At 34.0% G+C, this 25,305-nt stretch overlaps 4 protein-coding genes across 7 annotated transcripts; 3 read left to right on the top strand and 1 right to left on the bottom strand.

The window, feature by feature from the left end:
• Positions 1 to 6,201: 6,201 nt before the first annotated feature.
• LOC25480604 (CRS2-associated factor 2, mitochondrial) lies at positions 6,202 to 8,806 on the top strand. 2 transcript variants are annotated; one of them, XM_013586929.3, is made up of 5 exons: positions 6,202 to 6,730; positions 7,356 to 7,483; positions 7,601 to 7,826; positions 7,916 to 8,043; positions 8,149 to 8,806. In XM_013586929.3, the coding sequence occupies exons 1-5, from the start codon at positions 6,304 to 6,306 to the stop codon at positions 8,239 to 8,241; spliced, it is 1,002 nt and encodes a 333-aa protein (XP_013442383.1). In that variant the 5' UTR covers positions 6,202 to 6,303; the 3' UTR covers positions 8,242 to 8,806. The 2 variants fall into 2 exon arrangements, with proteins under 2 accessions (XP_013442383.1, XP_024630223.1); XM_024774455.2 differs by having other exon boundaries at positions 8,144 to 8,806.
• A 1,417-nt stretch (positions 8,807 to 10,223) lies between these two features.
• LOC25480605 (proline-rich receptor-like protein kinase PERK9) lies at positions 10,224 to 14,842 on the bottom strand. Its single transcript, XM_013586932.3, has 8 exons — positions 13,693 to 14,842; positions 13,038 to 13,442; positions 12,844 to 12,930; positions 12,542 to 12,612; positions 12,377 to 12,453; positions 12,050 to 12,194; positions 10,945 to 11,106; positions 10,224 to 10,840 (listed from the first exon to the last, which is right to left on the bottom strand). The coding sequence occupies exons 1-8, from the start codon at positions 14,537 to 14,539 to the stop codon at positions 10,661 to 10,663; spliced, it is 1,974 nt and encodes a 657-aa protein (XP_013442386.1). The 5' UTR covers positions 14,540 to 14,842; the 3' UTR covers positions 10,224 to 10,660.
• A 1,980-nt stretch (positions 14,843 to 16,822) lies between these two features.
• LOC25480606 (5'-deoxynucleotidase HDDC2) lies at positions 16,823 to 19,723 on the top strand. Its single transcript, XM_013586933.3, has 8 exons — positions 16,823 to 17,120; positions 17,199 to 17,323; positions 17,416 to 17,453; positions 17,934 to 18,044; positions 18,140 to 18,219; positions 19,024 to 19,060; positions 19,247 to 19,288; positions 19,378 to 19,723. The coding sequence occupies exons 1-8, from the start codon at positions 16,929 to 16,931 to the stop codon at positions 19,455 to 19,457; spliced, it is 705 nt and encodes a 234-aa protein (XP_013442387.1). The 5' UTR covers positions 16,823 to 16,928; the 3' UTR covers positions 19,458 to 19,723.
• A 2,169-nt stretch (positions 19,724 to 21,892) lies between these two features.
• LOC25480607 (transcription factor FAMA) lies at positions 21,893 to 24,964 on the top strand. Of its 3 annotated transcripts, XM_024774458.2 has the most exons (6): positions 21,893 to 22,043; positions 22,880 to 23,000; positions 23,157 to 23,427; positions 23,521 to 23,810; positions 24,023 to 24,451; positions 24,698 to 24,964. In XM_024774458.2, the coding sequence occupies exons 2-6, from the start codon at positions 22,977 to 22,979 to the stop codon at positions 24,785 to 24,787; spliced, it is 1,104 nt and encodes a 367-aa protein (XP_024630226.1). In that variant the 5' UTR covers positions 21,893 to 22,043; positions 22,880 to 22,976; the 3' UTR covers positions 24,788 to 24,964. The 3 variants fall into 3 exon arrangements, with proteins under 3 accessions (XP_024630226.1, XP_013442388.2, XP_039685663.1); XM_013586934.3 differs by having other exon boundaries at positions 23,157 to 23,810; XM_039829729.1 differs by lacking the exon at positions 21,893 to 22,043 and having other exon boundaries at positions 22,625 to 23,000; positions 23,157 to 23,810.
• The last annotated feature ends 341 nt before the right edge of the window (positions 24,965 to 25,305 follow it).

Below are 25,305 nucleotides of genomic sequence, written 5' to 3'. Positions count from 1 at the left end.
TCAACTGAGCACAAAATGTGTCTCATCTCACTCTGCAATGCTGAAGAAAATGTTGGATGATATGCATGAAGCAGCTAGAGTGAAAGAGCATGATTATGTGCCTCTGTTAGCCAACTCTCCTTTTTATCCAGAAGATGATTACACTTCAAGGGCTGATAGAATTCAAGCTGGGCTGAAAAGAAGAGTGAGAGCACAGACTGAACAACTTCAGAAGAAGGATGAGCAGATTAAATATCTTTTGGAACAGATGTCTAAGCTAGCCAAACCTTAGTTGCACACATATGTTGCTTGTTTAGATTTTTTGTTCTAAGTATGATCATGGTTTTGACTTTGTACTTTGACTTGCTTATCAATATATTTTATCATTGCTTCTGAATCATGCTATTTATAAGTTTTTGCTCTAATAATAGTTGCTGCATCTTATGTTGTTTGCTCTGATACACTGTATTTTAAGGTTTTTCCTTTTGTTGCTTTGAAACTCTTTCTTTTGTTTTTACTTACTTTTTGTTGATGACAAAAGGGGGAGTAGATGTATAGTATTTTAAGGCTCTGAGCCCCTTTATAATAACTTGATTAAGTTAATTTTTTGATGAACTTTGCTCAGAACCACTTCTAAACCTTTTAATACTTTTGATATTTTATGAGTATTTTTTATTGAAATTTAATTAATAAGAATAGAACTCAGGGGGAGCTTACAAATCTCACCTTAAAGATCTATTGGACTCAGGGGGAGCTTACAAACCTCTATCCCAGAAGTCAACTTATTAATTAGATCAACAACAATTGAACATTTTAAATACTACTGTTTGTCATCATCAAAAAGGGAGAGATTGTTGGAACCAAATGTGTTTCACAATGAACCTTAATAAGTTTTGATGATAACAAGGTATTAAAAATTGTCAATTGGTTATTACTAATAATTGTTCAAGTGTACAGGACCAAAGGCTAGTCAAGTTATTTCAATAGGTCTTGGAAGAACAATGGAAAGAAAAAGAAATTCTAAGCATTTGAAGAAAACGGCGTCTGAAGCTTATAGTGCTTCTGAAGCTGAAGTGCTTCTGAAGTTGAAGTGCTTCTGAAGTTGAAGTGCTTCTGAAGTGATGACGTCATCAGAAGCAGAAGGTCATCAGAAGCAAGGTTTTCATCAGAAGCGAAATCATCACCAGAAGCTACATTTAATCCATATATTCAAACTGAAGATACAAAGTAGTTGTTTCTCATTTCAACCTTATCTAAGAAGAAACGAAGAATTGAAAGGGAGGTATCAACGGTCATTTGGATAGCGCTGAGCATTTGTCCTTCGTTAACAGAGTTGACAAAGTACAAGTGTACAACCACTACCTCCACTACTCTGTTTTGTCCACGCTACAAGACAAGACAACAGCTATGCCTGCAGAATTTGTGCCTTCAAGATGGGAATGAATTTGAAGCTAATTCTTCAAAGGACTACACCCAAATCAGGCAAAGGATTACTGGTGAATGATCAAAGGATTTCAAACGACTCTTTAGACGTGCCAATTATCTCAACGTCTCTTTTACGCTTCTATATAAAGGAGTGAAGACTTGAAGATTGTAGACAGATATACACAAGTTAAAAAGCGCCAAAACTCTGTCAATTTGATTCTACAAAGCACACTGAATTTCTGCACTAATTTGATACATCTTAGAAATTCAAAAGTCTAGAGTCTTTATTGTATTGTATTGTGAACACCACTGATTGTATATCAAGTGTTCAAGTCAAACTTAATTCATTGTATTTTTGTTTGATCAGAAGCCTCTTGCCTGCGTGCTTGAGCATTAGAAGACTCTTGCTTAGTGCTTTAGCATTGGAAGACTCTTGCGTGTGTGCTTGAGCATTTTTGAGAAGTCTCATACTTAGAGAGTATTGAGCATTTGTAATCTTTGTGATTATAGTGAAATCTCCTTGGAAGTGCAAGGGGGACTGGACTATTTCCGATTTGTGGAAGGAACCATGATAACTGTTTGTGTCTTGCTTTTCTTTTCTCTACTTTGATCTTTTCCGCTGCATATCTGATTCTGATAATTTCATCAGAAGCATTCTCAAACTGCTTCTGAAGTTTTATCAGAAGAAGTATTTTTAGAGAGAAAAAGAAAACACAATTCAACCCCCCCTTCTTGTGTTTTTCACACCTTCAACCGAATCCGGAACAAAACCACACCCAGCCTCAACTTCCTAAAGCAAAACATAAATAAAAGAAACTAAAACAAAAGCAGCGGTGACCAAGGCAACCATCGCTGGAAAACAAAGCAAATACCGACTGAAGCGCCGCCGAAAACAGTGCCGACAACCTTGAAGAAAGCTATTCTCAACAACAACAGCAAAAAATTGAGGGCGAAGAATCATTTTCTTGTAAAATAATTTTTAAGTTGAAATAAATTAGTTTTTTTATTTTTTAACGAAAATCATTTTTAATAGATGGACGAGAAAAACATAATTTATGGTGTTTATACATTTTTAATCAAATTAATGAAAAATTGTTTTGATATGTATAATTTTAAACTTGAATTTTTTTTCAACTTTGGTTTATACTTTTTTGTAAAGTCCCTAAAGAACAATCTCCAAATTATTCATATATCAAAAATGATTTTTAAGAGAATCTATAACAAACAACACCTAAAAAGTTTCTATGTAAAATGGTTTTGCCAACTATTTTCTTAATAATGACTTCTATGTAAGTACCGTGAAAAAAATGACATATATGTAAGTACGAGGTCTCTTTCACTTTCTGTTAGTATTTGATGGTTCAACATACCAATGTGACTGCTATGTTTTATCTTCTATTCAATCTTTGCACATACTCTCCATTTCTCACCCCTTTTCAAATAATTGAAGATTACGTTCTTGTTATGATAGCGTTCAAAGTTATTAATTACTTGAAAAGAAAGTTGCACTCGGTGGTTGAAATTACAGTCCACGGTAGCTTATAGGCGAGATTGAAAATGACTCTAGAGATTACAAATATTGTATTATTCATCAAGTTTGATAATTTCATTTTTGTGTGCTACGAAAAAATTGACACTTTTATTTTGATACTCATTTAAAGCACGAGGAAATATGATGTGAACCTGTTTTCTTAGGAACAAAACATTACATGAAGGCAAAAGGGGTCCTTTAATGGGTTTTCTTTCTCCTTCTAAGGTGAAAGAATTGATCCATTATATCCGTGTACATCATACCTGAGTCAAGTTGTTGTGACTGGTGTAGAGACGACAACTGGACACATAAGATCGTATTTTACCATTACACATCTATACAACATACCTGCATCGGAGAATGTACAGGCTCCAAGGCCACTGGAAAATGAGATTCTTAAGGAGCTATACATGAGCTTATAGCTAGGACGTATTAGAGATCATGTCTGAGGGATCATGAGAGGTGGTCCGCTGGAAAGGAGCACTCTGGCTAGGCTGAATCTAGAGATCCTGCATGAGATTTAGGGAGGGATGATTTATGTCGGAGGCGTAAGGGTGATAGGAGTGGCGTTGCTACCCAATAGTTTTTTATTTTCTTACTTGATGTAACATTTGGATAATTTTAGTTTTAATTTATGTTTGGAATTATTGATGTAATATTTGAATAATTTTTATTGTTGATCTATATTTAATTTATGTTGTTTCATATGTTTCCATTAAATTCTTTTGCATATGATCTGTTTGTTGCATGTTCAAATCATCCATGAATCCTCAATTAAAGGTGATAACTAATCAACAGATGTTCTGTTTTTGTATTGACATTGTTCAGATTATATAATCTATATAATCTGAACTATATATTGTTGAACCAAAATGAGTTTTTTTTTTTTTTTCTTTTCTTTTGAGAGGAACCAAAATGAGTTTTGAATATGTTAATGTGTGTTCAAGTGTGCATGACCGTAAAACTAGATTTTAATTCTTAAGTCATGTTTTGATTCTGAAACATTAAGATTATGAATGCATAAGATAGCATCTAAAGCAGAAGAGGAGATGTTAAGACTTGGAACAAGATATGAAGAAAGGTCAACCAAAAAGTCAACGTTCTAATCAGAAGAGGATTTTATCTCAGAAGCATCTGAAGGAATGAGGACTCTGAAGGATTCATACATCTGAATACCACGTCAGCAGCTGAAGACTCTGACCAGCTTTGTCGTCTTTTGAAGGAATGTCACTATCAGACTCAGGGTAGTAGTGTTTGTCTTCTACTGACCACGTGCATAAACAAACAAAAAAAATTCAAGGATAAGGAGAATGTAACGAATCATTCCATTAGAAGAAAAGAAATTTCGAATGACTACTCGATGATATTATCCAATTAAGGCAACATCTCAACGTTTTTGATCAAACTTCTCAAGGATATTTGATGTGTTGGCACTTCTTCAACAACATATCTCTCATTTTCTTCTATATAAGGACCTGGGAAGTTAAAAAGAAAAAAAAAGATTATAATTTTTACAAGTGTCCTTACTCTATCAAATTATATAGCACACAAACACTTAGAGAAATTATTAAAAACTTTATATCTTAGAATTTCTTAAGTATTATCTGAACTTAATCTTCTTACACCTTTAATTATATATCAAGTGTAAAACACAATCTCTTTTATTTGATTAAACTTAGATTGTAGAAGTCTTTTTGTTGTGTGATTAAGCAAAGGAAGTCTCTTACTGTGTGTTTGAGCAAAAATTAACATAATTAAACCCCTATCTTTCTTGTATTTTTCTCACATTCATATATAACCAGTTAGGATTATATAATGAGAAATGTGTTAACTTGTACACTGTAATTCGTATTTGAAATGGTCTATTGGAGAATTTGACACATTTCAGATTATATAGGCTGGAAATTATTAGAGTTTTTAGATTGTATTTTTCAAATTGTATATTTACAAGTTTTGAGTAAACCAAAGCAAAGTTAAGAATTTTTAGAGGTTTCAGATTACATAATCTGAATTTTTTTAAAAATCAGTTCAGATTATATAATTTAAATGAGATATTTTTCAAATATAGTTGGGCAAAGAGAAGAGGGTATGGTGGCAAAAGAAATAGCATTATTTTAGAAGAGAGGGAGAACATCAGGTCGGTTACACTATGCCCATATTCCTATCCCATTTATATAAAAAAATTGCTCTTTAGGCTTCGTTATTTTACTCTCATGCACCCTAAACAGACAAAAATACAATCAACGATAGTTAACCACCATTCATTATCAACGATAGTTAACTATTAATTTCATCGGAAGTTAACTAACGTTCACTACCAACGATACCCTTTGTTTGGAGAACTCAAAATTATATTGAAAAATTCTTCAAATTCAATCAATTTTGTTAGAATATTCATAAAATAAAAAATATTAATAATAAATATTAGTTTATCATCCTCTAAAAAATCGTTCATTTTTAAAGCATGCGTAAAATTTCTCCATTTTTCTATATACTTCTCACACTCCAAAACCCTCACTTTTCCTTCTACACCAAACTCTCAAACAAAGCACAAAGGCAAATAAATAGAAAAATATTCTGAGTTCGAACCCCAATCATTACATATATTTTGCAATGTATTTATTACTCCCTCCGTTTTAAAATCAGTGTCACTTTAGCAAAAAAAAAAAAAAAAAATTGTTTCAAAATGAATGTCAATTTACATTTTCAATACAACTTTAATTTTTTTTTCTTTCAACTTTAACCTCAAAAAATACTCCAACTTTTCTCTCACACAATTTTCAAAGCAACTTTAATTTTATAAAGCAAGGGCAGTTTAGTAAAAGCCTTATATCCAATGATTATTTCATTCCATTTTTTAATCTGTGTGCCAAAACCTAAAGCGACATTCATTTTGAAACGAATGAAGTATTTACCAACTGAATTAGAGTAAGGCTAACAACACTCTCTTTTGAATACTCTCTTTAATACTAATTCTTTTATTGGTTTAAATCATTATGAGTCTACACTTCGAAAGTTAGTTAGATCAACATAAAGTGGTGAGACATATATTGATTTCATCCCATAAAAGAGTAAATGTTAAAGAGAATCTTGAATGAAAAACGGTGTTGTTAGCATTTAAAAACATTTTAATTAGATACATTAAAATCTTTTTTTTTTTTTTGTAGATAGACGAAACGGCAAAGCCATTATAAATTCAGTAGTGGAGGTACCGGAGTTCGAAGCACGATCATATGACATGACCTAACAATTTCGGCATTTTGGCCGCCAGTCGTCTCAATACATTAAAATCATTTCTACTTCTGAATTTGTTGAACTGTTAACACAGTTGTAATTTGTTGAAAACCGCCCTTCCGTCCGGCCGGCGAATGCAGAAACACCTGTTTTCCTTCCCGACCCGTCGCTTTCTCAGCAAATCCATTCCCCATGACCTATACGACCCGCCATTTTCACACTCTCCAAAACTCCAAAAAACGCAAAATAAATTCAAACAAGACCCACCAAATCTACCTCTCAAATCGGACCTTCCATTCAACTTCATGTACTCTTACTCAGAAACCCACCCTTCCATTAAACCCATAAGCTTCCGTGAATCCCCTAAGTTCTCTCCTTTCGGCCCCGGACGTCTCGACCGTAAATGGACCGGTACTTCCGCTCCGGTTCAGCACCAAGTTGACCGGAATAGGTTTGAAGAGGACCGGAACCGTGTCCTAGGAGCCCCCTTAGAGGATCAGGAGGTAGCGGAACTCGTCGAACGCTACCGTCACAGCGACTGCTCTAGGCAAATCAATTTAGGTATTGTTGTTCAATTCTTACTTTTTTATATTTGTTTTAGTTTATATACTATTGGGATTTGAGAACAAATGCACATAGTTGTGACTAATAAGTCTGCTGCAATGTTAAATGTATGTCTGTGCGGTGCATTTGTTTTCGCGTTTGTCTACCAAGAAACAAAAGGAACAAACACACCGCACTGATATGCATTTAACATTGCAGCAGACCTCTGCTATCGCCGGCTATAGAAATGCTAGTAATAACATATTGTAAATATGTGCTTTCACCACCTGCATCCTTTGAACCAACTAGCTTTTGGTAATAAGATTTTTGCCCATTTCACAATTCTTAAGGACCAAATTTGTATTTGAGAAATGTTCTTGGTACAAATACAATTTTGTTTTTTATTAGTTTTTTTCTCTCTCCTTGAGTGAAATCAATAGTTATAAATGATGTATTTTTTGTAAGGTGTCAAATACATTGTCAAAGTTTAGGTATTCAAGTAACTTCTTTGCAGTATTTTCCATTTCTCAAGGACCAAATAGGTTTGCCGAGGACTAAATTTAGTATTTATTCTTTGCTCATATAGGTGTGTTCTTATCGTAGTTTGATGGAAAGTAGCTAAACGGTCTTGATGTTGTGCTAGGGAAGGGGGGAGTCACTCACAACACTTTGGATGACATCCATAACCATTGGAAGAAGGCTGAAGCTGTTAGGATTAAGTGTTTGGGCGTGCCAACTTTAGACATGGACAATATTTGCTTCCACCTTGAGGTCAACATAATTGTTTTTCATTTTAAATTTTTTCAATGAACAGATTGATCTTTCTAAAGTAGAGTTTCAAAATGGTTCTTGTTTATTCCCCTGATATGTGTTTTGCTGTATCGACAGGACAAGTCTGGTGGAAAAATTATCTACCGCAACATGAATATACTGATCTTGTACAGAGGACGACATTATGATCCCAATAATCGTCCTGTTATACCTCTTATGCTCTGGAAGCCGTATGCACCAATATATCCCAAGCTTGTGAAGAATGTGATTGAAGGTTTAACACATGAGAAAACAAAAGAATTGCGAAACATGGGTTTGAACTCCCATCCTCTGATGAAACTCAGTAAGTAAATATGCGGCTGTAGATTTACAAAAAGAATTACTATTTGTCTTTTTACTATCCCAGTTTAAAGTTGGGATTTTCATGTTTAGCTAGAAATGGTGTTTATGTGAATGTGGTGGAGAGGGTGAGGGAAGCTTTGAAGACTGAAGAGGTTGTGAGACTGGACTGCACTCATGTTGGTACAAGTGACTGCAAAAAGATTGGAGTGAAGCTAAGGGTATGTCTATAGGATTATAAAATTCAACAACGCATTTACTCTTTAGATTGAAAATACACGTGCATGTTTTGCTTATTGTGTTTAACTCTGTTCCTATTAGCACAGGATTTAGTGCCATGTGTCCCTATCTTGTTCAAGGATGAACAAATAGTCCTTTGGAGAGGAATTTTAAATCAAGAACAGCCTTCAGATCTATAATGGAGTATTAAATTATAGGGTCTAATGCTAGAATTTGGAGATGTTTCCAAGCTGGTGTGATACTGACATTTTGATTCAGTCATCTGTACATCTCACATATTTCCCCATACACACAGCAGACCTCGGCAGGAGAATGTTAATTGACTGTATTGTATGGTACCATTTCCTTAACTAATCAATTTGGCTGAGAGTTTGTTAGCCAGCATTTGTTTTCATGGAATCATAATCAGGCAATCTGCTGAAGGGAAGATGTATTGTTCATTATTAAGATCACTCAAATTTGCTTGTTACTGCGCACGAAGGCTGTATGATTTTCATAGTTGGAGTTTTTCTATGAGTTAATTATTCATTTGTTTTTTGTAAGACAAGTCTCAGTCCTTGGTAGTTCTTATTTTGTTAGTATATCATATATTGTGACAATACAACCTAAGAACACATTACAATGTTGTGTAGTAGGCATCCACTGTGTACTCTGCTTTGAGGAAATGTTTACTTTAACAGCTTGGATTAAAGCACTATTTTGTTTTGTATTAAACCAGTGAATCGGAACGTTGTTGAAAGTTTATCTTATGGTCTAGGGTTTAGGACACTGACATTGTGGCACTGAGGCGGAGGACTCTCCCGTTGCTTTTCATTGTCTATATGTAAAATATGTTTTCTTGGTTAGACGGCATCATTTTGGGGCTGAAAGTTTGAAGCACAGAACGAATCAAATTGTACTGCTAGATGCATCGAACGACACAGAAGCAGCATAAGCACTTATACTAAAATGGAAATTTGAAACCTCCCATGATGCCAAAGTAACTTCCCTCTTCTGCAACGACAAATGAACCCTATGAGTTCACTTACATACACGCGAACTAAATTTACGTAGACCTACCCGAACTTGGGTCATGTACTGTACATCCCTGAAATTCAGAAGAAAAACCCATAAACGTAAAAAATGAAAAAACATTATTTTTTTTCAGCTCAAAATCAAACGCATATAATTACATACAATGAGTAAAACAGTTTCAAATCGCCTAAATGGAGGTTGAAAGCACAAAAAAAAAATGCATGAAGAGAAATGAAATTGGAGGGATCTGGTGAGAGGTAATCAGAGAAAAAGACGGATTTTGAAAATTTAAATTTAAAAAAGAGAGGATATTTTAGTCCTTTTTTTTGGATAAAGAAATAGATTGATGACCAAAGAAAAAGAATAGCAACACCTAAGTCTTATTCCACCAAGTGAAGTACATAAATCAAATGACGCTATATTGTTGTATCAAAAAACATGTTTTTCTCCAACTCATTGATCTCTAAACTCAAAGAAAGTAAACTACAAAATCGAACGAGGAGTTTCCACTCCCGTATAGTAATCAACTAACAAATGCCTAAATTGAGTCGGACATTGTTCATATATAATCAAAGATTGAGTCGAACATTGCTCATAAATGATCAAAGACAAGCCTCCTTTGCATCCTTCATTAGTCAAAGCATCAACATAATAATTTAGGGTGTAACTAATTTTTTAGGGTGTGACGAGAAAAAATCTTTGACTAATGCTTTAGTCTAGTATTAGTGAGTGGTTTCTCGAGTTAATTTGACCAGCTTCCATATTCAATCAATAGTTTGTTAAAGAATGTGTCATGTTGTGATATACAACTAGGTCAATTTTAAACATTCAATACTAGGTCATCTCAAATCTGATCTCGAACCATTGCGAAAGAAAGTCAAATTAGTTTCATAATTACCATGTTTACTTACCAAGTCGGTAGCAATATTTTCAAACTCTCATCTATAAAAACATTCTTCTTTCTAAAGTGCCACTCATTAGCAGGGCAAATATCTGTTGCCAATGCTCTACAGCCTACAAATAAGAACAAAGTCTACTCTTTCACCTCTCAAATACCAAAGACATGTAACTTCTAGCTATACCTTGCTATAAATTCAAAAGAATATGTAAAGCCATGCCAAGAGCCGCCATACATGTATTTTATCACTATGCTACAAATCAAATTATTATATATTATAAGTTATATTTTACAAATTCTATTTACAAGAAACAAAATTCTGTCAAAGAACAGTTAATGAAAACAAACATAAATTTTTGGTCACAAGAATGGGTGTTTGAATCTGATGAGTCCAGTTAGCAGTTCCAGAATCAAAAGCACCTATGGACATTAGCCATATCTACAGCCAAAAATATTCAACCAAGCCTTCTCCCTATTTTTTTTTTTTTTTTTTTTTTTAAGAAGCCCACCCAAATTGACATCGGAGAGAATCGAACCTGAGACCTTGAGGAGGAGCACACTCCCAGATCTCAAGCCAATACCACCAAGCCAACCGAAGTGAGTTGAGGCTTCTCCCCTTGGCTTTCCTTGATTGAAGTTTTGGTCCAAAATAAACTCTTTCACTACATACATACATACATTGGCCTTTACAGACGCAAGCTAGAGTGATTAAAATATTCGGAGCTATAATTTTGACTACCAAATGCCATCCTCCGAAACAATCTTATTTCTTCAGATTGTTGTGCAGAGTCAAATGCCTGACTTTCACCAACTCGCATTCCGTTTGTTAGATCTGAAGTTGCTAAGCTTTCGAAAGCTCTAACAACCTATGAAATGAAATGTAATAAAGAAAAACAATATCAGTAGATTGCATGTTTGCCTGTTGATAAACTCTCAGATTTAATGTTTGCTGTTTATTTTCAATATTTACCTGTCCCATGCGAGGTCTCTTAGAAGCTGAATGTCGAACACAAGCAGCAGCAACTTCAATCATGCAAAACATTTCACTATCAATGTAGTTCTTCCCTAGCTTTGGATCTATCAAACTCTCAAATTCCCCAGTTTCAAGTGCATCACTTAGCAATGGTCGAGCCTGAAATAAAAGTAGCATCTTCAATGGCGATTCAAGTAAAGATGATTGATCTTTGGAAATTTATATGATATGACTCTATATTCTCATTTCTCATGTATGGATTAGTGTTGTCATATAACAGCTATAACGTAGCAGAATTTGAACAAATCTCTATTGTTCCACAATATGCCGTTTAGTACATAGTGTTGTCAAATAACAGCTATAACGATGCTATATCACTAAAGTGTAGTGGAATTCGAACAAACCGCTATTTTCTGTGAACCACGTTTGATAATACTGGTATGCATGCATAGTTTGTGGGCATAGCACACTATGATAAGGTCAACACAAATGTTACTAGCCACGAATAAAAAAACAATAGCAAAGTAATATTTAGGTATCTCACTCTTCATCAGTTTTTGTGTTTAAGATGAAAGATGATACGCAATAAATTACAAAGTGCCTCTAAACCTTAATATATGCCTACTAAAATTACTAAAATTAAGGCCAAGACCTGATACTCCTGACCTAAAAGAAATTAAACACTAAAAACATACATCTCAAGTGTGATAAATAGATTCATCGTTTGATCATTAAGAATATTGCCAAACATCAGAGGCATGGAAAACCGAGGAATTTTGGTGTGCCTGTATTAACTAAATTAAGGCTTATATAACTTGGACAACGGAACACAAAAAAAAAAATACAGAGCATGGATTTATTCTATTTGATTCTCTTAGAATGTGTTCACCTCTCAGCTCAGTGATTCAAAAGATTGGGCATTTTGTTGTCCTTTTATATAGGAGATAAATAAAAGATAAAATTTCCAAAGAAAAGAAAAGCACAATCATGAAATAAGTTTCTGATGCTTAGCATTTGTTCAATAGAAACTAATGGTTTATCAGCAATAATAAAGCAACAGTAGTACATAACTTAGGAGAGTAAGAATGATATCTTTATATACCCATTCAACTAGACTCTCATCTCCCATTTGTGATGGATCTACAGGCATCCGTCCGGTAATGAGTTCCAAAAGCACAACTCCAAAAGAATATACATCAGACTTGTCAGTCAATTTTCCACTTGATGCATATTCAGGGGCAACATACCTTTTCAACAGGGAACAAGGGCAATCAATATTGACACTTTTTTTTTTTTAACAAATAGATTCAACAGGGAACAAGGGCAATCAATATTGACACTTTTTTTTTTTTAACAAATAGATTGTTAGTCTAAATGCAATAGTAACTAAATGAATAGTTTGTAGATATAATAATAAACATATACCCACCCAAAAGTTCCCATGACACGCGTTGATACATGTGTATTTGCATCCTGAGCTAATTTGGCTAGGCCGAAATCTGAGACCTATAACAAAAAATTAGGAGTACTTATATTTGGATAAAATAATTAGAGCAAACAATAAAAAACATTGAACAAATAGAATGGCATTTACACGAGCTTCATAGTTGTAATCCAAAAGAATGTTTGATGGCTTGATATCTCTATGAATAATCCGAGGATTGCCTGAAATATGCATAATTCAACAACATCAATCGTGTCAGCTCGATTGACTCAATTCTAATGTAACATTGATCCACATCTGAAAATATCTATCTATATTTAACAATTTTTATATGCATCAAATTGAATCTTCTAGCCAACAAGCCATATCTACTGTCTACACTATTCCGTATCATAGAGTGTCCAACAATTGTGTCAAGAGCAAAGAACAAAATAATGAGGATTGGTAATTACAGTCTTCATGAAGATAAGCTATTCCTCGAGCTGCACCAGCTGCGATTTTAACACGTTTTTCCCATTCCAGTACAGGTTGACCATTTTCTGCAAATTCCAATATTTCATTCAACACAACACAATCAAAACTATTCAAAAAATCTCATGTAAGAAACAATCTGTTAATGTACCAACTGAGAAGGAGTTACATTTACCATGTAGATGAAAATAAAGGGTATTGTTAGGGACGTAGTCATAGACAAGTATTTTTCTGTTATCTTGAATGCAGTATCCAACTAATGAAACCAAATGGCGATGATGTATGCGACTAATAATGTCAACTTCAGCTTTGAATTCTCTCTCCCCTTGACTTCCACCAATTTTGAGTTGCTTCACTGCTATCTCTCTCCCATCAGGTAAAATTCCTTTATACACAGAGCCAAATCCACCTTCTCCCAAAAGATTCAGAGTCGAGAAACCATTTGTTGCCTTGATTAGCTCTTCATATGAAAACCAGTTCCTCGAGTGGCCCATTCCACCGCCAGGATCAGATGGTGTATGCACAACATCACTGCTTACAAGAGGAGTAGAGGCAGCATGTATCTTAAAAAAAGATGAATCTGGACAATAATGTTACAAACCTTAACTGATTCAAATTCAATGGTAAGAAATTGAACTTTCAAAGTATGATCATGATAAAAATAAGAATGTTAACAACTGGTTCAACAAATATGCATCAAAAGTAACTTGAGACTCAAGGCGTGTCTACCGTCTAGTGTCCAACACCTAACACTACCTACACTCACACATGTAGTTACATTCATGTGTCCGATGTCCGCTGTTGCAAATTATAGGAGCAAAGAAATTTACCTGATTCAGTTGAGGAGGAGGGAAGAGTGGAAGGCATGACATAACCATGATTAGAAGAATCCTTTTTGCGTTGTCTTCTGAAGCACCAGATAGCAACTCCAATGAAGCCAAGAAATAGAATTCCACCAAACACGGCAATAGCCAATATAGCACCAGAACTAATTCCTCCAGATTGAGGGCTTGAGTTTTCTGATCCGTTCTGCAGTGGTGGAGGAGGTGGCGACAATTGAATGATTGAGGCGGGTGTTGGAGGAGATAGCCTCGGTGTTGTTGAATTTGATGGTGGAGGTGGAGGTGGTTGTGTAATAGACGTGGCAGGAGGAGGGGTTGATGATGTTGGTGGTGGTGATAGTAATGATGATGGTGGTGGTGATGACCTTGGCGGTGCGGGTTGTACTGGTGATGGTGATGATGATGGTGGTTGTACTGGTGGTGCCGGGGATGGCCTAGGCGGTGTAGGTTGTAATGATGGTGGCGGTGATGATGGTGGTTGTGGCCTAGGAGGTGGAGTTTGAGACGAGTTTTTAGGGGGTGGTGGAGGTGAACGTCTGGGTGGTGTAACAGTAGGAGGAGGGGGTGAATTGTCCGGTGGAGGCGAGGTTCTTGGCGGAACGGGTGATTGTGGTGGCGGTGGCGGAGGCCGTGTTGGCGGGGTTAGAGTAGGAGCTACAGGAGGCGGCGACGGAGTTGAAGCACGGGGAACTGGTGAAGTCGGAGTAGGAGACGGCACGGCTGGAGGAGGAGCTGAAAGAGGTGCAGCTGATGGTTGTTGCGGTGGCGGAGCAGTGGCTGAGGAAGGTGGCTGGGTGGTATTAGAGGATGCCGGAGACGGCGACGCCGCTGACATATTTATCTTTCAACGCTTGAAACTCGCATTTCTTTCACGTGCGTGCAACCAAAGTTTAGATTTTTCTTATTGAAATTGAAAATCAAAAACACATGAAGAAGAATGAATGAATGTTTGTGTCACCAACCCAACCAATATCTTTCTTATTTCTATGAACTATCTTGATGATCACCACTCAGCACCATTGACAGGATCCTCACAACTCAAACTTGTTTTCTTTGAACAATTCTTCAACTTTTACTCAATTCAAGAACAAGCTAATAGTATAATACTCCTACTATTCTTTTTCATTAATTAATTTATTTTTCTTCTCTCCTTATGCTTCACTAACACGGATTGTGGGGTCCAATTCCAAAATTCTTTTTTGTTACAAAATTCAATAGTGCACTCACAATTTTGACACATACTAAAATGGAAACTTCTATATAAACTCACAATTTTGAGGGGATCGGTATTCTTGTTTCACAAAATATATAAATTAAAGATTACTTTAATGAAATAAAAAGGTATTTGTCGATATTTATATTTTAGAAAACATCATTTCATAAAAAAAACCATCATTTCATTGTTTATAAGGATCATATTACAAAATTTACATTTTGTCATTAATAATCAATATTCATTGTTATGAATAATAAAAATTCTTAAAAATTAAATTTTATTTCGTCGAAACTTTTGGTATATAAAATTTAATTATCTTAGTTGTCAATGATAGAAAATAATTATTTTCATCAAAAAAACAACTCATTTATTATTAATTTTACGACTTGGTGTACCAATACACCTAAATTTATTGGATGTACCATAGAATTTGCCAATTAAAATATATTTAATTAAAAAAGGAATTGCTCAAAAAAAATTAAAAAAGAAATAAATTAGTTACATCACTTAATTTTTTTTTTTGAAGGACATCACTTAATATTATTTTTCATTTCCTTTTCTTGACAAAAAAAAAATTACATTTCCTTTCCAAATTACATTTAGACTTAATTACTATTTTAGTCCCTTAACTAATTTTTGAGTATCGGTTTGGTCTCATAACTAAAAAAATGTCCGTTTTGGTAGTTTATCTCCGTTACATGTTTTGTCCTTTCCATCAGTTTAATTCGCAAAATGTTAGGGTTAATAAAAAAAACGTTAATTATTATACACATGTCAGTATGGCATTGGTTCTGGATATTTTTATTCTCTTTTTCCCTCATAGAAAAAAAAGAAGTTAATTTTAGTTAACAAAAAAAAAATACAGCAGAGAAGGAAAAAATCCCAGGTTTTCCATTTTCTCCTTTCCTCGTTCTTCGATATGTTCTTCTTCTCCCTCACACAACATTCATCTTATCACAACCATAATCATTTTCTCAAATAAACATCACTAACATCAAACTTGAATTTTAATAATTCAGACAACAATTGCATGGCTTGCAAATATGAGTTTTGAAGAGTAATCAGATTGGGATCTAAGTGCCCATGTGAAGAACAACGTGTTTGATTTGGGTTTGAATATTCGCACATATTATGGAATGGTAGGTCGCATGAATTAGAAGCAGAAAACGATGGTGGAACCACCTTGGAATCCGACAACACACAAACCCAAATCCGCCGTTGTTTTCACTCTCTTTTTTCTCATGGATTTTTCGTTTCCATTGGAAAGCCAATGTCTTGGCCTCTCTTATTCTTTCCAATTCCAATTTTAACAAAAACCCCATCAGAACCAAGGAAAGGTTGATGTTGATTTTGTTTCCTTTTGTGTTGTAAGGATTGAAAGGGTTCTCATAGATCTGAATAAAGTGTTGCTGGTGGTGATTTTGTTTTCTTTTGTGTTGTGAGAAATTGAGATTTGAGTGAAAGAAGAAGAAAAAAGTGGTTTTTAATAATTTGTGTTGTTTGTTGATGAAAGAGAACCAAGAAGAGAAGAAGCTATGGAAGAACATATAGTTGAGTTTTTATGTTTTTTTTCTTGGATTCAGTTGATGAACATGACGAAGGTTTTGATAAAGATGAGAAAGAGATGATAAAAATTTCCAGAATCAATGATGACATACTGACACGTGTACAACAGTTAACGTTTTTTTATTAACCCTAATATTTTATGAATTAAACTGACGGAAAGGATCAAAACATATCACAGAGATAAACTTAAAATACCAAAACGGACTTTTTTTAGTTATGGGACCAAACCGATATCAAAAAATTAGTTAAGGAACTAAAGTAACAATTAAGCCTTACATTTATTAATGAATGTGAATTTATGAAAACAATTTATAGATTGGAATTGATGAAATACTACTAGTTGTATAAAGAAAAAAGCAATATGAATAAGCAGACGATCCCTATTTTCGTTGTTTCTTGTGTCGTCGTGTTGATTCTGAATTAAAAAGAAAAAGACAAAAAAATGGCGATTAATAATTACGCAAGCAGTCGGTATTATTGTATGTCACCACTGCATCATCATCATCATCATCGGCGGTCGATTCATGTTCTCCGCAACTACGCTCCGCTCGTTTTGGTTCGTTCCCATACTCAGAAACATGAACCCTCTTCTTCTTCTGCTATCGATTTTCTCACTCTCTGCCACACTCTCAAGGTATGCTCTACAAACACACACTAAGATTATCTGGTTGAATTGAATATAAATGAATGTGTATTGTGTTGTATTGTGTAGACCACAAAGAGGAAAGGATGGGTTAATCATGGGATAAAAGGAGCTGAATCCATAGCTGACCATATGTACCGTATGGCTTTGATGTCACTCATTGCTTCTCATGTTCCTGGATTGAGTAGAGAAAGGTTCACTGCTTTCATTTTCATTTTCACTTTCTTTTCTTTCAATTTCTCATCTTCTCTTACTCCTTTGCTTTGCTTTCTTCTGTCTTGTGCAGATGTATTAAAATTGCTCTCGTCCATGATATTGCAGAAGGTATGTTTGCGCGATAATAATCATTACTACATTGCTTATCAATTAAATCATTGAATCTACCTTCAGTGCTTTATTCAAAGTTGTTACCTCTGGTCACTATTATAAGCAAAAATTTCAGATTCATTGAATGATTGATGTATTTTGTATATTTTATAGACTAGATACATTGATTATTCAATGAATCTGAAAAAAAAATGAATTATTGCTTATAAAAGAGATTGGACGGGGTAGTGTTTATAACTTATACAACCAAAGCAAAATTTAGTGACAAAAATGTTGAATTATTTGTATTTCTTCAATAAATTGTTGCATAGTTGTCTGTCATTGTGTGTGACTCAACTCATTGCTATTTTTCTAGAGAATATGTCTACAACAAAGATAAAAGGAATTTGGCTAAGGCCTTATTAATTAAATAGTTTTTTTCGAAATATTTATAATTTATAATATATTGCAATCTGAGTTCAGTATTGTACTCAATAGCTATTGTTGGAGATATAACACCATCTGATGGTGTGCCTAAGGCTGTAAAGAGCCGAATGGAGCAGGAAGCTTTAAACAAAATGTGCCAAGTTCTTGGTGGAGGGATGAGAGGTATTGCAAAACATATTTTTCTTTTAAGTTCCATCGGAGCTTTGAAATTTGGCATCAACTTTATTTGAGATGACATTCTTTTTTGGTATTTGAAGCTGACGAGATCCAAGAACTGTGGTTGGAGTATGAAAACAATTCTTCTTTAGAGGCTAATGTTGTTAAAGATTTTGACAAGGTATGCATATGCTACCTAGTACCTAATACAAAGGAACTGTTGTGTCTTTCTTGCTCCTTCATTAAACCTTTATCTGTTTACTATCTTCGACTCAAAGTAAATTGCACATTTGCACCCTCTTGTAGCATTAGTTATCATCTTTTTTATGAAACCAACGAAAATCTATTATCGTAGATGTATCTGAAATTTGGAACATTAAAAAATTGGTTTGATTTTGAGGATAATATGAAGGTCAAGTTTTCAGTACTATCACCTCTAAAAGGTGTCCTGTCCTCAAGGCAGTAATTAGGATAATGGCCCGATGCTACTTTCCTCTTCCAAAGTGACTTTGTTGGCTAGCCTAAACTTCCCTAGAATCAATCATCTAGTCATTGTTTTCCCATGTTTGCTTTTTATTTTTTTATTTTTTATGTGTAGCCAATAGGGATTCATGTTTAATTCGGACAGAAACTGCCTTCAATCGCAAAACATCGTAGCTCTGTCCAGTAATAAAAGCTTGTCAATGCTTTGCCCAAACACAGTCTTCATGTTGAGGGAAACATCCCTTCCACGCGTATCATCATTTTGTTTCAGTATAACTTGCAGCGATAGTGATCAAATCAGAATACATTTTTATGCTTTTGTAATAACTGATATAGACAAAAATTCATGAAGATAAAATGTAATAATTTCTCCTTTATTATGTTTTTTTCCTCGAAACATGCATCTTTAGAACTGTAATATGGAGATTGGTGACCTTCTGGTTGCTTTCTAAGTGCATTGTTTTACCTTCTGGTTGCTTTCTAATTGCGTTGTTTTGATCAGGTTGAAATGATTCTACAAGCACTGGAATATGAATTGGGTAAGTTATAGACAGACAGACAGATACATTTGCATGTAGCCTTTGAATTTATATTATGAAAGAAGCATAAGTTTAGAATCCTGTAGCTGTTGAACTCGTCAAACATTTTAACGAGTTAATAATTTTCGCAACGCCGTTCTTTATTAATAATACTAAATAACTTGATTATATTGTACCTTGTGGCAGAGCATGGAAAAGTACTAGATGAATTTTTCATTTCAACTGCAGGTAGAATTGAAACTTCTCTTCTACAGATGAAATGCATGAATCCTTATTTGGACCTTAGTCAATCACATAATTTTTTGTTTTGTATTCAGGGAAGTTTCAAACTGAAATAGGTAAAAGTTGGGCAGCCGAAATCATTTCAAGAAGAAAATCTTTATCAGCAAAAAAGTAAAGTTGATAAAATGCCTAAAAGTGGTGCCACATTGCTCATTCTGGTCGGTGAGATTTTGAGAATTATCTTCTTCGCGCATTTAAATTTGACTTGTCCGTTTCATTTTTTTTTTCTTCAACATTGACTGTAAATTATTGTCAAAATACTTGGGCAAATATTGAACTTAATTGCAATTTTTTCTCTGCTAGAGTTGAAAGTTGTGCAATTGTTGGATTTTATATATATCTAGGCAGTCAATTTGAATAGGCATGGTTTTTATAATCAAATTGTTGGCCTTATTTATAATCAATTTATCGTTTATATATATATATATATATATATATATATATATATATATATATATATATATATATATATCATCTAAATGGCTTTTATTTAGATGCTTTTTGAGGCTTTAACTATGCTTGTAATCTTGGCATTTTAGTTGTGTCTATGAAACACTTGATATTTATGAATGATAATATTTTTGGTTTTGTTGTGCGTAATTGTTATTTGTATCAGTAACTAAAATTAAGCAACAAATTAACTTTAACTATGCTTGTAGATTTTTCTTCATTCTAGTGAAATTTGCCCCTTATTTCCATATATTTCTTGCCACATTCGAAACATTGTTGTCAAACACTCTATGTTTGTATTTAATTGTCAAAACGCCGGCTGAAGTAACCACACCCAACTTCATTGTTATTAGGCTAAATACAACTAGAATAAACACAAACTTAGTCACCAACATAAAGGTTTATCCTTCATAAAATCAAAATGTAATCACATACCATCCAGTCTCGAGATCTCCATAATTTTCGACCTCTATTTTGCACCATTTTTTGTTATTGTTAGAAGAACATATTGCTTCTTACACCAATAATTTGGAATCACTTCACCCTCGCTCCTGCCACTTGAAATGCAAAACCCCATACATATTGTTAACTGCAATATTTGAGCGAAAGGAGGCCACGAGTAACTGCAATTCCAGTTCAAAATCATCAAATTGGGAAAATTGGGCAATAATGAAGTTAGATTTTTCAATTTGGGGGAAAATGAGTGAAGGAATGATGGCGACGAAGTCATTACACGTTGGAATGTCAAAAGCGACGTTTTGTGCCAAGTTACCAAATTAATGGACACATTAGTTTTCTTAACAGAGTCACTAAAAGGGTAAAGGGTAATGACGCACACTTGTACATAGATAAATGACCAATGTAGAACTTAAAAAGGACTAAGTACAATCGTAAAACTTAAAGACCTTATGGTGCAATTTCACAATTTTCTAAAGGATTAGCTATTTGTGACAACAAATATAATTGAAATAAGACAAAGTTTATGGTGCATAAGGAAGACAAATCTTGCATCATGTCAAGTTTGTTTTCACCATTGAATCAATAAGTCTCATCATTGGATCAAATAAAATGTGATGCGACTCATTGATCTAATGATAAAAAACAAACTTATATATGCATCATGCAAGATTAATTTACTTGGTCACATTAGACAAAATCTAGAAGCAAATATCATCCACACTTGTTCCACACATGTAATTTTGAATTTTTCATATTTGACCCTCACCCTGTTAAATAAATATTTAGATGAAGTTTGACAATAATTCTTGCAAAAGGTTAAAATGTCTAAAAAATAATCTTGCAAAAGAATTAAAATATGAAGGATCTAAAATTAGACGAGTGAAATCTATGTTTTTTCCTAGAATTATTTTTATACCTCTTCCAAATTACAAGGGTTATTTGAAGTATTAACTACGTAAAATCAACAACAATATATTAAGCGTTTGGGCCAATTTATTATTTTAATTATACTTTTAAACAATTTTTTTTATAATAATAGTGTCAATTATATTTGTTATATTGTTGTGTAATTGAAAAAAATAAACATAAATTGTTATAATAACTCACAAAAATCTATACATATAATATTAATTAATATCTAAATTTCATAAAAAAAATTTCATAATAGAAGAGTTAGCACAATAAAAAAAAGCCGACAAACAACATAGTGTCTGAATGTCCGATCTCGAACATTGGTTAATATAATAAATTAATAATACTACTTGTTTATTTTCGGAAAACATTCCATGTGTGTGGACACATATCATAAGGTCATGGAAAAATAAGGAAGAGAAGAAAAATAAAGATACTACATTACCTGAATGCGAGTGTAATAAAAAAATTCAAAGTAAGATCTAAGAATTTAATTAAAGTGTAAAATGTTAAGCGTAAATCTCATGATTCATGAAACAAAGGCGGTAAAGTAAACTAAGAGCGTTGGTAGCCTGTGACAAACATTAATAAAAAAGAGGTGAGAAAGTGTGAGGTGGAAATTTAATCATCTTTAGGCTCTCTTGGTGTCATTTTCTGTGACCACCAAAACAAGTCAAATATCAACCCCAGCTCCCCCCATATACTATATTATATTACATATACACATAAATCATCACCTTCATAACCCTTTCGATAAAAACACTCATTTCCATCGTCTTCTTCTGATGGTCTACTATAGTGGGGTACATATCCCTGCATGATTCTCTTCTAGACCCCATTTGACTTTCTTTCACCTTCCAACTTCTCTTACTCCAAACAGGTTTCTTCTTATATATCTTTTTATTTAGTTGTGTTTAGGTATTTTTTTAGGGGTAACCTTGGCACAATTGATAAAGTTGTTGTCAAGTGACTGTAAGGTCACGGGTTCAAGTCCTGGAAACAGCCGGGTAAGACTGCGTATAATACACCAAATAGTGGACCCCCTTTCCAGACCCTGCGTATACGGGAGCTTCAGTGCACCTGATTGCCCTTTTTTTTTTTATTTTTTTTTATTTTTTATGTTTAGGTATTTTTTTTGTACATCACGTAAAAAAGGTCTTAATTTTGTAGTCACATATATAATTGTGTCATGATATTTGATAGATTTAGTAGCAGTTTTCGTCCCCTAACTTTTACGAAGTTACGATTTTGGTCCCATATGAAGAAAAAAAACTACAAAACCGTTTCCTAAGTTTAACGACAGTAGAAGTTTTGGCCTCACAAGACCAATTTTTGATAAAAAAAAAAAAAAACACATGGCACCTCACTTAGAGTGCCACGTCAGCGAAGATCGAGTCAAAATTGGTTTTGGGGCCAAAACTACCGCATATGCAAAACTTAGGGGGCGGTTTTGTAGTTTTTTAGGGGGCTAAAATCACAACTTTAGAAAAGTTAGAAGGCTAAAACTGCTATTATGCCTATTTGATTTATAAAAATCAAGTTCAAAGTATAGTGATTCAAATATTGGAGATCCAAATTTAATCTAGTAAATTACATAACAATTGCGAAGTGATAAAAAATTCTTGATTATTTTCACAGTTTGACTTTGTTCTTGATTATTTTAACATATATGTAACTTTTGTGTTCTTCTATACAATGGATTTAACAAAACTTCAGGTGGAGGGCCCTCAAGAAACATATTGGTGGGGCATTTTGTCTTGCATGAAGTGAGGTTGTTTTAGGGTTTCTTTCGAATAAAGTCATCTTCTAAATAATGGAGAAAGATAATGACTATTCGGTACTATAATTTATCTCTCTTCTCTCTTGCCGTGCCTTTTTTTATGTCTTTGTTTCCACTCAAATATTTTGTATATATCTTTTCATCTCATCGTAGAGACTATAACCTCATATATCTATTACCATGTTGTTTTGCTCAAATTTTGAATCTTTTCAGGCACCACCCATGCCATCAAGTTTTAACACACTTGATTACTCTCTTGATCATCATCATCATCAACAACAGCAACAATACGAACAGCTTTTGAAGTATCGAGTTGGCGAAACATCGGGTGAAAACAACAACGGAATGGTGGATAATTACATGCCTCAGACACAAACTTCAGGAGGATTTTATGGTGCAAATTCTTTTGATAAAATGAGTTTTGCAGATGTGATGCAGTTTGCAGATTTTGGACCTAAATTAGCCTTAAACCGCGAAGAATCAGGTATCGAAGACCCGGTTTATTTTCTCAAGTTTCCTGTCTTAAACAATAAGATAGAAGACCAAAACTTGATGTTAAGTGGTGATGATGGGTTAGGAGAAAATGACGAGAGGTTCAAATTAACAAGCGTGGAGGATAAATCAAGAGATCAACAAGATCACGAAGAAGCTCGAGTTTCTGACGAGAACAACTCGGTGCAAGAGAAGAATTGTGCAGTAGTGCAAGAGAACAACAAGAAGAGGAAGAGACCAAGAACTGTTAAGACAAGTGAAGAAGTTGAGAGTCAACGTATGACTCACATAGCTGTTGAAAGGAATCGAAGGAAACAAATGAATGAACATCTTCGTGTTCTTAGATCCCTCATGCCTGGTTCATACGTGCAAAGGGTAATTTTAATTTATTTATTTTCTTCAAGAAAAATTGTATGTTCTAGCTCACTATATTGCACCAAAGTTTTAAACAATGGTTAGAGTTAGACACAAACTAGGAAAGAAGTTGTAATAATAAAAAAAGGTCAACCCAGTACACTAAAGCTTCCGCATACGCAGGATCTGAGATTGATTTATTATATAATTCTGTTTTTGATTTTACAATATAGGGTGATCAAGCTTCTATAATTGGAGGGGCTATAGAGTTTGTGAGGGAATTGGAACAACTTCTTCAGTGTCTAGAATCACAAAAGAGAAGAAGACTGCTAGGAGAAGCACAATCAAAACAAGTTGGGGATTCATCTCTTGCATCAACACAACAACAGCCTCCATTTTTTCCAGCTACTTTACCAAATGACCAGATGAAGTTAGTTGAGATGGAAACTGGACTTCAAGAAGAAACTGCAGAGAGTAAGTCATGTTTGGCTGATGTAGAAGTGAAACTTCTAGGATTTGATGCAATGATTAAAATTCTCTCAAGGAGAAGGCCTGGACAGTTGATCAAGACCATTGCTGCTCTTGAAGATATGCAGCTCATTATCCTTCACACAAACATCACCACTATTGAACAAACAGTTCTTTATTCATTCAATGTCAAGGTATATTCATTAAGTGATTGCTTAAATGTTATGCGTTCATATAATATTACTTTTTTTATACATGTACCCATTCACATCTTATGAGATAGGGAAATGATAGATACAGTGACAAAATTTATCAAGAAAATTTCAAGACAGTGTATTTGTTAACACCTTTCCTTAATTACACTCTATTATCTCCCTTGATTTCCGCCAAATAACAGATATATATGCTTCATGATATTGTATTTTTTGTGATGTGTCCAGGTAGCTAGTGATACAAGGTTCACGGCTGAAGATATAGCAAGCTCTGTTCAGCAGATACTAAGTTTTATTCATGCAAACACTAGCATGTGATCATTATTATATGTAGATAATATATATTTTATATATATGTTGTGTGGTGTATACTATAGTACTCTTGTCATTTGCATTTCCATACTGGAAGCCTCTTTCTACAAATGAATTGTGGAATCTATCAAAGGATTTTCCTCTCTTAAATAAATCTCATTCAATGAATTTTCGATCTCTCCATTTGACCTTGTAATATCAAGAATAATGTTCAAATCTTATATAAGTTGACCTATTTGCCACTAATTAAGTGTTGGTTTATTCTATTATATTTCAAAATATAACCAATGATTACGGGGGCAAAAGTTATGGTGCATAAGGAAAAACTTATGTACCGTGCATAAACACTTCACAACTATAAGATCTAGTGTACACGTGTAATAATTCTAGGCTTCTCAAACTACACCAAATCAAACTTCATTTGCTTCAAACATTTCTCTCACTAAAACATAAATCTCTCCCTCTTTCTCTACAATTTTCAACATTCTGGAAAAGAAAACGAAGAACTCAGATGAGTCTTCATC

The sequence above is a fragment of the Medicago truncatula genome, unplaced genomic scaffold, assembly GCF_003473485.1.
Source record: "Medicago truncatula cultivar Jemalong A17 unplaced genomic scaffold, MtrunA17r5.0-ANR MtrunA17Chr0c01, whole genome shotgun sequence".
In the NCBI taxonomy this organism is placed as follows: Eukaryota; Viridiplantae; Streptophyta; class Magnoliopsida; order Fabales; family Fabaceae; genus Medicago; species Medicago truncatula.
This window is presented reverse-complemented; position numbering and strand designations above follow the sequence as displayed.

Excerpts from the sequence above, each read along its gene's own strand:
- LOC25480605 (XM_013586932.3), bottom strand. The coding sequence starts at position 14,539 with ATGTCAGCGGCGTCGCCGTCTCCGGCATCCTCTAATACCACCCAGCCA. Across the intron at positions 13,443-13,692 it reads CTCCTCCTCAACTGAATCAG|ATTCATCTTTTTTTAAGATA; the intron begins GTAAATTTCTTT and ends ATTATTGTCCAG. Across the intron at positions 12,613-12,843 it reads AGCTTATCTTCATGAAGACT|GCAATCCTCGGATTATTCAT; the intron begins GTAATTACCAAT and ends TGCATATTTCAG.
- LOC25480607 (XM_013586934.3), top strand. The coding sequence starts at position 22,977 with ATGGAGAAAGATAATGACTATTCG. Across the intron at positions 23,001-23,156 it reads AGAAAGATAATGACTATTCG|GCACCACCCATGCCATCAAG; the intron begins GTACTATAATTT and ends GAATCTTTTCAG. Across the intron at positions 23,811-24,022 it reads CTGGTTCATACGTGCAAAGG|GGTGATCAAGCTTCTATAAT; the intron begins GTAATTTTAATT and ends TTTACAATATAG.
- LOC25480604 (XM_013586929.3), top strand. The coding sequence starts at position 6,304 with ATGCAGAAACACCTGTTTTCCTTCCCGACCCGTCGCTTTCTCAGCAAA. Across the intron at positions 7,484-7,600 it reads ATATTTGCTTCCACCTTGAG|GACAAGTCTGGTGGAAAAAT; the intron begins GTCAACATAATT and ends CTGTATCGACAG. Across the intron at positions 8,044-8,148 it reads AGATTGGAGTGAAGCTAAGG|GATTTAGTGCCATGTGTCCC; the intron begins GTATGTCTATAG and ends CTATTAGCACAG.
- LOC25480606 (XM_013586933.3), top strand. The coding sequence starts at position 16,929 with ATGGCGATTAATAATTACGCAAGCAGTCGGTATTATTGTATGTCACCA. Across the intron at positions 18,220-19,023 it reads TTGTTAAAGATTTTGACAAG|GTTGAAATGATTCTACAAGC; the intron begins GTATGCATATGC and ends TGTTTTGATCAG. Across the intron at positions 19,289-19,377 it reads ATTTTTCATTTCAACTGCAG|GGAAGTTTCAAACTGAAATA; the intron begins GTAGAATTGAAA and ends TTTTGTATTCAG.